A 12,919-nucleotide genomic window follows, 5' to 3' on the forward strand; every position below is an offset into this window, starting at 1 on the left:
AAATTTGATAGTATAGGTTGATATCCTGTTTCTTAACTGTGTTGGCGTATAGAGGAAACACAGGTGTTATTCATTTTTTTTTTTGCGTTTTAATGGAAATTCCCATATGTTCATATGGGACGTTTGACTGCCTCGATTGCACTTTTCTGACTGTTTGTTGGTCAAGCCTGATTTCGCAAAAATTATTTATTTCAGTTAGGTATAAAATGTGAAGTTAGGGTATACTATGGGTGGGTCATTTTTGACGAGCTATACGCTAGTGTAAATAATAATTACAATTTGAATATTAGTCATGTGAATGAACGTACAACATTAAAACAATGATAATGGGTAAAATGGCTAGTTGGTTAGTAATTTGTCAATGCCTTAATGACTATTTATACTATTCTAATGATAATGGTAAGGAAGAATTATTGATCATTTTCTGCATTAAATAATAATCTAATAGCATTACTTTTTAGAAAGCTATGATGAGCTAATACTATACGAGCTAAGCCTTCATCAATCTGTTATAAGAAGTTTTTGGACTAACCGGATTAACCACAAAAAATAAGCAAACTTTTTGTTATTTAAAACTTCGTGATCATTCAAACTTTCTATTTTATTAATAATTAAGAATGAAACTAAAGTGTTTTCATCTATAAGTTTATTCAAGAGAATATTGAAATGAATCCTAATATTAACATTCAGTTGCATCTTCAACCGTTAGAGTTACGTACTACATCTTTATTGGTAGAGATTTGTTTTGTTATACCTGGATCAAACTACAATTTTCTTGGAAAGTACAGTTTAAAAAGATTAGAGAAGTGTAGATTAGAGAGCTAAAGATTAAGTGATATTCTAAAGTACAGTTTAGAAAGATTAGAGAAGTGTAGATTAGAGAGCTAACAATTAAGTGATATTCTAAAGTACAGTTTAGAAAGATTAGAGAAGTGTAGATTAGAGAGCTAAAGATTAAGTGATATTCTAAAGTACAGTTTAGAAAGATTAGAGAGCTAAAGATTAAGTGATATTCTAAAGGGAGGAAAATAATTCTTAAATGAATGATTTTGAGTTTAAAAAGATTAGAGAAGTGTAGATCAGAGAGCTAAAGATTAAGTGATATTCTAAAGGGAGGAAAATAATCCTTAAATGAATGATTTGAGAAATTAAATTATTAATAAATTTAAAACGCTAAGGATGCGAAATTTAATAATAGATGTGAGGATGCCAAAATTACCATACGAAACAAATGTGTTCAAGAATAGTATTAATGTAAGTCAGAAGCCTCGTTAAATCCTCTCTAAGTCCAAAACATCAAATCTGACGTGAAGGATTTTTACACCTATGTTCACCTTGCTGTATATTTTTGTGTATTCTCAGTAATGTGACAGTTAACGTAAAAAACGAGTCTAGACTGGCCGAGATTTAAGAACAAGGTTGCTCTGTGATATACAGACATACCATGCGTTTTCTACTTTCTTGTTTTAATACACAAAATTGCGAGATGTTTCATTTATTCTAGATATGTGTAGTTTTCACAGAACATGTGTTAAAAAAGTTGTTGAGTTGCTTTCATTCTAGTAACCTTTCTTCTTTGCCATGCCCTTGAAATAACATGGGACTTATGATTGTACAGCTGCACCATGTGTATGAAAGTGAACAGTGGTAAATCAGGTGTTACCTCAAGTTTACAGCCTCCCTGTTTTTGAATGGGGATGATAAGTTACTTGTTAGCGCTAGTCGCTTTGAGTAAGTCTGAAGTTACCATTTTAAGTAAGAAACATAAGGTTTAGTTAGTCTGGAACAAACCTTGAGAGAGAAAAGAATTTAAGATCTAGCTCTTTAGTAAAAGCGACTGTAAAAGTGTGTATAGAACATACATTGTTCCTTTTAGTTTTGTACAATTGTGTTCAGTATCTCTATTTCCTTCTCACGGACTCAGTTACTCAGATAACTCAGAATTACTTCGTGATAGTTATCTTGCTAGAATCTTCTGTTACTTAGCGGCTGACTATAAGAGAAATCAGTTCGACCTGAAAATACTACAGCTTCACCAGTAGAGTGTGGGTTCTGTAAAATATTACTCTAAGTCTGAAAGACATGTTTCCCTTTCGTGGATGTTACATTATTTATAACAATAACAAATTTATTTAAAACTAGTCAACAGATCCATCAAGATAAACCTACCTAAATGTGATGAATACAGTGTGTTGACACCTTCAGGAATTATTACAGATAATGCAGTTCCAACTAATAGGCCAGCACCAAGCACCGACACTAACTGTAGTTTCCTCTAGATTTCAAATGAAAATACTGTTTCTTTAATAACCGCGTATCTTAATCTAATTACAAACATGTAAGTAAACAGCAAGAAAAAAAAAAAGAAATGCAAAGTTTCTAAAACTGGTTAACATTAAACAACGGAAATCATATAACCGGGAGTTATTTGAATGTTAAAAAATTATCGATGTGTTATGGGAAAACTTATCACTAAAAATTGTTTCCTATATAACTCAATGCAAGATGCATAAACGTAAAGTTGACATCTTTGGAAGTCCCCCAGCGGTAAGTTTCCGAACTTATAGCACCACAATCTGCGGTCCGATGCCCTGCGGTAGACAGAGCAGAGATAGCTCATTGTGTAGGTTGCACTAAGAAAACAACAACAACGTCTTTGTGAGCTACTGCTTGTTTTTGGCTTGTAAAATAAAAAGTGCATACTATTCACTTTTGATAATTCAAATAAACATGCTTAACTTTTCACTCTTGTTGGCTCTCTAGAACAATTACAATGCAACTTGTAACTTCTTTACACGTCAGAAAACAAATATTATATTTTGTACAAAGGACAGCTAAGTAGCTTGCTGCCCCCAGTGGCACAGCGGTATGTCTGCGGACTTACAACGCTAGAAACCGGGTTTCGAGACCCGTGGTGGGTAGAGCACAGATAGCCCATTGCGTAGCTTTGTGCATAAATTCAAACAAAAAAGTAAATTGCTTCAGCTTAAACACATACATTATAACAGATTGGAAGTTGTTTGGTTTAGCTTGAATTTCGCGCAGTTACTCGAGGGCTATTTGCGCAAACCGTCCCTAATTTGGAAATGATGGACTAGAGGGAAGAAAGCTAGTCAACACCACCCACTGCCAATTCTAGGGATGCTCTTTTACCAACGAATAGTGGGATTGATTGAAACATTATAACACCCCCACGGCTGAAAATGCAAGCATGTTCGGTGATGGGGATTCAAACCCGGATTTTAGCGATGTAAGTCCGTAAACTTACTGTGTTTCATCGAGGTCCACGAGGCCTGATTCCTATCAAGCAAAAACACATCTTCAACATGAAAAAACAAATTAGATTAATGTATTCAGTTTGTACAACTATGTATGTAGTTATTAATATTAGTTCCAATAACTTACGAGTGAAAGCAAAGAAGAATATATTAAAACATGTTAACTACAATACATCTGTCATGCCCAGTGCCGATGAGACTTTTTGCATAATACCAAGACTCATCATAACGGCTGGAATACGACAGACATAGCTGCAGTATAAGCGATATTCACATGACCAATTTTCATGAACAACGACTGTTACGGCGTGAACCAGGGTTAATTTAATTGGAACAACGTTGTCAATAGTAGAACAGTATTACTGTGAAACAACTTACCTATGTCAATGTATTCTACAATCTAAATATAAATGTTTTAGACTTATATACCATTAAATACTATCTAACCCTAAAACTCAGAAATAAAATTCTTGTGAGTAAAAGGCTTAGCATTTAGCCGTTAATTTGAGTATTAGGTGACACTCCAGACACTGACACTTCATATGTTGGGCGACTATCTCAGAGAAGACGGAACAGAGTTCCTTGACAGATTTTACTAGGGTCCTTCTGGTTATTTACTGTTCTATTAATTCCTCGTCTTTTGTTTCTCCTAGCTACACCATACAATACTTTGTTTTACTGCAATCTAATTTATTCTGAATGTCGATGAAAAACTTTCATAGTTGTCACTTTCATCTTACTAGTGCAAAGGAGGTCGACATCTTGCTAGTAGTTTTGTGTAAGGTTTGATAAGGAGGCTTTTCTTGCGAACTTGTCAGCTGATTTATTTAGCTTTATACCTGCAAGGTTTTGCACATACATCCAAGTGATGGTTTGACCACACAGTTGCTTTGCTTTCTGTTATCCATCTGGGGACCAATTCTTCTAAATTTTATACAGTACCGCCTGCGAATCAGTCGCAAATATTATGTTGATGGTACTGTCTGTTTGCAGTTCATTGCTTTCATCAATCCATAGGAGAGCTTACTTTATGGCTTCCAGTTCCATACCTGTGCTATTTGCTTGAAGAGTGAACTCTGCACCAGCCTTACGCAGAATGTTGTTGCTCCACGAGACACTGAATGCTCAACCAGATCTTTGGTTATCTATGGCGTAAGAACCATATGTAGCTGTGATGACAGGTAATTGTCCTCCGTGGTCTTTAAAAAGGTGCTGGCAGGATATTTCTATTTCACCCTCTTCTCAACTTCTGCATTTTTGATATAGTCCGATTTCCAGAGATCGCCTGATATTTATTTCAGATGGGGGTATCTGAGATCTGATTGTGGTGGTTTAACTCAGTGGGCCCCCCAGTGGTACAGTGGTATGTTTGTGGACGTACACTGCTAGAAACCGGGTTTCGATACTCATGGTGGGCAGAGCACAGATAGCTCTTTGTGCAGCTTTGTGTTCAATAACAAACAATAACATTTGACTCAGTGATGGCTGTGTAGCACCTTTCGTCTTATGACTGTCTCCTTATGCATCTTTTAGACCAATCCTCTGCATTGTTGGTGTATCCAGGGTCATTATGGAACTGAAGTGTTTCAATTGAAAGGTGCATTGGCTCAATGATGGAATGATGGCCTTTACACTACAGGGTCCTAGTGAAAAATTTTGTTTGTAAGCACTATTGGTGCTCTGCAATGTTGCTGAAGTTTATGAAGTGTAATAGGGTTTAATGGGGGTGGCTGAAATACATCCCATGACAAGTATTAAACAATTAATTTGTATTTTCTCATTCTTATCTAGCTATATACCACTCATACTTATCATCCGTAGTATATAATTCAGGATGAAGTGGATAAAACTTTGATAGTATATAAGCAGATGATATTCTATTTTCTACCGCAACTTTAATTGCATTGATGCCTTTGGTAGCTTTTATTAACATGGCGTTATGTAGCCAACTGAGTTGTCTGACAAAGGTTACCCATAGGTATTCGGTTTTTTTCCAGAAGGACAGTAGTGCCCACAAAGAATGGTGGTAGCATGTCTTCAGAACAATGTAACACTGTACTCTACCTATAACTAAGAACATGATAAGACTGTAGATATCACAACGACACACAAACTATCTGTGTACTGGAAATAAACACGATAACTGTACCAAGCCTACATAGTTGGTAACTCTGCAATATACCTAAACGAAACACGTGGCAATTTTATACGTATACCTATAACTTAGCATTTAGTAGCTGTGCAATCAAATCTGTATCTAACGATATGGTAAACAATCACTTCTTAATACAGATATAAAAAACCCTCACAACAACTTGTATGTCAATATTAAATTATAAAAGCTTAGATTTTAATTCGACTGATTGATTTGCGTGCTTGAAGAGCGTAACACTGACCAAAGTACAGGCTCGCCTACTCCTCACTCCAGTAATGGAAACCCTTTACAATTATCTCAACTAATGAGAAAAAAGAAAGTTAAGATAATCAGTGCTGGTAAAAACAAGTTAGAAGCATTAAAGTTGAAAAATGTTAAAACCCTAGTTAAAAGGACACAACACACGGAAAGCAAGAGACAACTTGATCCTTCAAGGTTAACCCTGCACACTCAGCCTTGAGAAAAGATGAAAACTCAAATCCACAACTTAATTTCAAGAAATTGTTAATTCCCTTCTTAAAAATTTGTAATGTGTTGGCCTCCAATAATGTCAACTGCAACTCATTCTATAAGCCAATCACCTTGTTAGAAAAATAAATCTGCTTTAACTAGAGTTTAGCCTGTCTTTTTCAAATCTTGAACTTATGTCATCTCGCAGAATATGGTACAAAAAAATCAGATATCTTTATGCTATCGATAACGCATATAATCTTCTAAACTTCAATAAGATCACCTCTTACCTTTCTTTTTTCAAGAAAAAATAAGTTAAGAGATCTTAACATATCCCCATAACATAACCATTCTGTTACCGGAATCATCCTAGTAGCCCTCTATTAACAAGTCAATATCCTTTCTATATTATAATAAGATTAAAACTGTACACAGCATTTCAAGTGAGGCCTAACTGGTGATTTGTATAAGATATAATTACTTCTTTTGATTTGTAGTCAATATGTCTATAAGTAAATTCTAGACCTGAAATTATATTAGCTTTGATAACAACAGAGCATTGCCTCGCTGGCTTGAGTGACTTATCCACCAACAGGCCAAGAATCTTCTCTACAGTCAAACAACAGAGTGAGTTCCCGTCTATATTAAATGTGTGATCCAAGTTGCGATAACTCAATTGCATTATTTTGCACTTTCTATAATTTAAGATGATTTGGCAAACATTTATCCAACGATTCAACTGATCCAAGGCATTCTGTAGTACCTTAATTTTCACCATGTGATTTTCTTGGTTAATCCTTTTTTGTGGCACCTTATTTTAATTGCACAAGTCTACACACTTTCGGTCATCCATACAACACGTAACATCCTCAAAAATAGTTAACAGATTACTAAGGGAGAATTTTTTTTAGAGAATCCATGTTGATCTTCTTTTATGTTATCATATCTAACAGGACGATTTTGCAAAGCTTCTTTTATAAAATTCTCCAGAATTTCTCCCACTACAAAAGTAGTAAGAAATGTTTTCTCTTACAAATGGTGTTTCAACGTTGTTGTTTTTGTTTATTTATTGGGTTTTTTTCAGCTACATAATTCTAAATTCCATCTTTTATTGGTGTACAGACAAAAGGCAAAATTAACAAATTAAATTATTAAAACATACTGTCCATAGTACAGAAATATGAGATTATGGACGGTTGTGCGCAGATACTCTTGTAAAGCTTTACAAAGAATTTTGAAACAAACAAAACATAGTACAAAAGTCAATTCGCAGAACTGAAACTGGACTTTACCCGTCATGTCTGTTGTGTAATTGTATTACGCTGAATCTAACGCAATTCCTTTTCAAAACGGAACTTGACGCATAATATTAAATAAAATAAAAAAACTTGTATGAAACACAAAAAGTTAAACACGGCTTAAAGGCAGGGTTAAGAAAAATTAAGTTTATTAGGTTTCATTTGGTTAAGTCAGCATCATCAGGTCTAAATGCGATGGTTGCGAAATGTGAATATTATTTTCTTATATCAGTGTTTAGGAAAAGCACATATACGAATTTTTATGTTCCTTCATCATCCGCCCACGATGATGAACCAAAAATTGAATATTTTTAAAACTCTTTATCACAATGTAAAATACCCCTGTAGAGTGTTTGTTTGTTTGTTTTTCAGTTTCGCTCAAAGCTACACGAGGGATATCTGCGCTAGCCGTCTCTAATTTAGCAGTGTAAGACTAGAGGGAAGGCAGCTAGTCATCACCACCCACCGCCCACTCTTGGGCTATTCTTTTACCAACGAATAGTGGGACTGACCGTCACATTATAAGGCCCCCACGGCTGAAAGGGCGAGCATGTTTGCTAAGACGGGGATTCGAACCCACGACCCTCAGATTGCGAGTCGAGTGCTCTAATCACCTGGCCATGCCGGGCCCCCTGTAGAGCGAGGAACCATTCTATAAACAAAATATATATATATATAAAAAGCAGAAAATTATTTTATAAACTCTGTTTATTGTTGTTAAAATTATTGGTTTTTGCACTTTGCTATTTATTTCCGGATTTTTCGACGAGTTTAAAAAGAATGTAAAACCATCTTATAAAAGAATATAACGCTGAAATAGAATCAAAATGTTAATTCATTTCCAGTTCTACTATAAGCAGCGTTTTATCAAATAAATACGATCACAAACATACCAATAATGAATCAGATTAAAATACAAATACTGCACTCATGGGAGTCCACGGGATGGAGCATGGGGTATTTACCCCCCCCCCCCCTGAGATTTCAGAAGAAAATTTATTAAAATAACTGTATTAGAAAATAAATTATTTAAATATAAATAAGGAAATTAGGTGTACATAAACCAACTAAAGCATCGCATTCAAACTTCAAGGAAATGCCTTGCACTCATCAAGAATAGATTCTGCGGACGTACATGAGTGCAATTCCGTTTATACTGGGGAAACAGGAAGGATCTTAGTAACCACCAGGAACACAGGCCCAGTGCATTAAACCTTTCTGAACATGCCTGTAAATGCAAGCATTTGACATAACCAACAACATAATGTTATTCTGAACTCAGAAAAGAATACAAAGATGCACTTTTAACGAACCAAATTTGACTAAGTACCAACCAACCTTTTATATTGTTTTATGAATAGAACTAGTCTGACACCGTACTCTAGCTGATGTAACTTGCTTATTAGCCCTTGATAGCTGAATTTCTATCACCATTGTTTTGTACATCTGGTTTTGAATGTTCATTACAGCCTGTTATTATAGCAGAAAGTTAGAATAATAAAGAATTTAATTTTTTTTTTATGTTAAAACTTAGATTGTATTTGATAAAATTAATATGAGCGACTACATGAAATTAATAACACTAAGTGGCAAAAAGGTATCTTTGTTAGTTTACTGTTAGATAGTTTTCTCAACACTTCACTGCTACCGGCCGTTTCGTTGTATACGTAACCTGTGAAACGTATTTTTTCTTAACCCCGAATATTATACATGCTTAACTTTTAACCAGAATGATATTCATGTATTCAAATATCACAGGTATGCTGAAAACTAAAAGCTGGTAACGTAAAACAGGAAACATGCTAAATGCATGAGTTCGACTTTCAACAACGTCTTTAAATTACGTGTACAATAATGCATTACATTAATTACATTTAAACTGTTTAATTAAACACAATACAGAATTTCATTGTTAGTAATATACAGTAGCATAGTAACTTGTCATTTCCTTATAACAGAGTACATGCCTCAATATAGTAAATAAAATTAAATGATTTAGTATATACAACACAAGTAAATATTTAACATTACGTTGTGTTATCAGTTCTTACCCTAAAAATACGACTTGTAAATGACTTAACTAAAATTAATAACAATTATCGTTCGCTTACTTAACGTAGTTCACACCATAAAAGTCATTGTTTGTGAGAACTGGTGATAGAAATTTCGCCTAGATCACTACAATGTCTGTCGTTTCCCAGCCGGTTTGATAACCTCTAATAACGTACGAAAGGCCTCGTCGGCACTAGATATGGCAGATGTAGCGTGGTTGACATATTTTATCATATTTTTCTTTACTTTTACACATAAGTTATTGGAATTAGACATCGAAATATCACAATCAGTTATACATTATTTATGTAAATATCACAATCAGTTATACTTTATTTATTTAACTATCACAATCAGTTATACATTATTTATTTAAATATCACAATCAGTTATACTTTATTTATTTAAATATCACAATCAGTTATACTTTATTTATTTAAATATCACAATCAGTTATACTTTATTTATTTAAATATCACAATCAGTTATACATTATTTATTTAAATATCACAATCAGTTATACATTATTTATTTAAATATCACAATCAGTTATACATTATTTATTTCCTCGTCGACGATTTCCATAAGTTTAACTGTTCTCCATTCAAACATATTGTGGTGTAATTAGTTTTAGATATGATGAAACGATTTACCCCCCTCCTGGTAGCTCAGCTCAGAGGACTTGTAACGATAAAAATCAGGTTTCGATATTCGCAGTGGGCAAAACATAGTTAGTCAGTCCATCACGTAGCTTTGTACTAAACAAAAAAACAAATTTAACGAAATAATCGGACATTTTTAGAATATTACTTCCTTCGTTTCGTACTTAAATGGTCAAACAAATTCTTAGGTAGTTAAATAATTTCAGCGGCTTATAATCAAAGTATCTAACCTGATATGAATAACAGAAGGTGTGAGTGATAAAATTTCCAGTAGAAAACAAACGTTTATTGTAACTCGACTATTTGAACCTTCATGAACATCTTAACATGTTTTCAGTCAACAGTGGCAGCAATAGGAAGGAGGAAGGTGAAAAGGAAGAACAGCACAGCCCGAAATGCTTTCAATATTCGTAAAGAATAAAAATTTGTCATTCTTGAACAGTTTTATGTGCTTCTTTTTTTTTTTGTTCTTGCTTTTTTAATATATTCTCCTTTTTATATTTCTTATAAAACTGAGTTAAGATTTAAGAGGCTCATTGCAAGTCTCTGCAGCAGTCCACAGAAAAACTGACATCGGGCTTGCATTTTATGAAATAGTAAAACTATTTTTCCGTTTCAATACTTCCAAGAAACACAAGAAAGACTGTAGCCAAAGATACTGCTCTTTAGTTAGGGGAAACCTGAGTTGCTACTAGCTTGATGACCTTGAGTTTCTGACCCCTGCAAGTTATATTATCATCCACGTAGGTCACCAACTTGAAATTTAAGCGTATCTCGGAGTAAACACAACCACATCGACTAAAGTGCTCCCTGAACCGCCTAAAGGTAAAAGCTATTCGAGGTAGAATTCGTAGCATGGTTGGTTTTGTTGGATTTCACGCAAAGCTACACGATGGATATCGGTATTAGCCCTCCATAATTTTAAGGTAGTTAGGTAACACCATCCACTTCCAACTCTTTTGCTACTCTTGTCAGACGAAGAGTGGGATTTGACCGTCACTTTGATAACTCACCACGGATCCAAAGTGCGAGTCGTTTTTTTTTTGCGGTAATGGGACTCGACCCTCGTATCACGTACACAGAAGTTTCATAGTGTACTACTTATAAATTGTTATATTTTGAGCTTCTTAATTTAATTCTAGCAAACACCTATATTATGGAATATTAATGACGATAATATCTACTTCATTTAACCTTCAACTTTATGCAAAATTAGAGTAATACCACGTTTCTCTACTAATACACTACTAATATAACGAAACTGCAACTGACTAGACGTCATGGACATCAAATACCAGTTTTATAATGACAAAAATAACACCTATGTGTCTTTCGTGTAAAACACAATCAGATAAACAAAGAAACAAAAAAGCTACAGAGAAAAAACAAAACTTAACTATCAAATACAACGCCCCCTAATGGCTCAGCTGTAAGTCTCGGGGTTCAAACAGTAAAAACCGGGTTTCGATACTCGTAGTGGGCACAGCACAGATAGACCATTGTGTAGCTTTGTGCTTGAAAACAAACTTGAACTTAATCAAATATAAACAATTAAAACGTTGCGATTAGTTAGACATTGCACATATACACAGGAAAAAAAAATTACATACGTAAATAAATCTTATATAATTATTGGTCACGCGAAAACAAAATTTACAAGCAGTGCTGCTTGTTTAAACAATTATGTAGGTATGCATACACAATTTATTGCTGTGAGTGCATCTCCATCTTTTGTTAAAAATTCATTTAGAATATTTCATTTTGCATCATTAGCGGTACATAAGTTTTATAATTTTCAGTCATTTTGATATGAAGTCTGAAGCTAATAGTTCCTCTTGCCATTAGGAATGCTTAGGTAATATAATATATTTATATATCATATGAGTGTGCGTCGACTTTTAAAAGAGGTATTGGTCGAAAGTGATTGTTGAACTTAGTTACGACATTAATTTTATATGATATTTAATTTCGTTTCTTGAAAGTTATTTGTTTGTTTGTTTTAGAACAAAAACATTGTGCCGTGTGATGTGTCCAACGCGGGGTATATAACCCCGGATTTTAGCATTGTAAGTCCGTAGTCTTACCGCTGTCCCACTAGGAGCCCTTGATAGTTGAAACTAAACTTGTCACGTTAGGTCCGTTTGGTTTTAACAAGAATGAAAATGTAGAAGGCAACGCACTAACAGAGTACGATTAGCTATAAGCTTTACACTGAGCCTAATGATATTGTAGTTTTAGCAAAATAATATAAAATAAAAACCTACCCCTGATAAGGTCACAACCAGCGGGATAACTCCTGCCACACAACAACCAGTAAACATTGTTATGGCAGAAAGGAATAAAATAACAATTGGATTCATGGCGTTAAGGGTAATGACCAACAAAACTTCTAGGCTTACTATGAGTAACTGAAATCAAATCAAATTAACGAAAAAATTATGTCTCCCGCTGTATGAAAGCTTAGCTTTCAATCTCTAAAATCTAAGCTAAAAATTACGAAGTTGATTTTATCACACTTGCTTAAGCAAGAATACGTCTATCGTACGAATAGGAGCGGAGGAGTAAAATCCCCAGGCATAATTATTTTAATCATTGTAGCCTTCAGTTATTCTAAACCCATTATATACTATTCTGTTTTCAGGGCCTCACAGTAAATTTATAGTGCTATATGTACCCCTATTACCATGAATTTAGCACCAGCTTTGTACCTTGTAGACATATAAGCTAATAATAATTTCTGAAAAACTTGATGACGACAACAACGACTGGCTATCCAATTGACTAATCTCACATTCTCAACCAAATAAACCCGCCCTATCTCGCAATAAAAAGTTTCTCCTTATTGCATCACATATTGAAATTTCTCATGAAACCAGGCTACTTTCCTGTTACGGAGGTAAACAGGCGCATGTGTATCCGCTCAAAATAATCCTTGTTAGTTGGGATAGAAAATAACATTATTTTACTATTCATATGTATTTAATCGATAAAATAAACTTGCAAACAGGATATTAAAAGCGTGTT

The 12,919-nt window shown here is 34.2% G+C and overlaps 1 protein-coding gene across 1 annotated transcript in view; it reads right to left on the minus strand.

Moving 5' to 3' along the window:
• The window catches only part of LOC106465779 (zinc transporter ZIP9-B-like), a 19,527-nt gene extending 6,969 nt beyond the window's left edge, over window positions 1-12,558 (minus strand). Inside the window, exons 1-2 of the mRNA XM_013926014.2 lie at window positions 12,160-12,558; window positions 2,170-2,275 (exon numbers count right to left, since the gene is read on the minus strand). Coding sequence (XP_013781468.1) covers window positions 2,170-2,275; window positions 12,160-12,255 — 202 coding nt within the window. The 5' untranslated portion in view covers window positions 12,256-12,558. The remainder of the gene's footprint in view (window positions 1-2,169; window positions 2,276-12,159) is intronic.
• Between the last annotated feature and the right edge of the window lie 361 nt (window positions 12,559-12,919).

Source organism: Limulus polyphemus, unplaced genomic scaffold, assembly GCF_000517525.1.
Source record: "Limulus polyphemus unplaced genomic scaffold, Limulus_polyphemus-2.1.2 Scaffold2049, whole genome shotgun sequence".
NCBI lineage: Eukaryota > Metazoa > Arthropoda > Merostomata > Xiphosura > Limulidae > Limulus > Limulus polyphemus.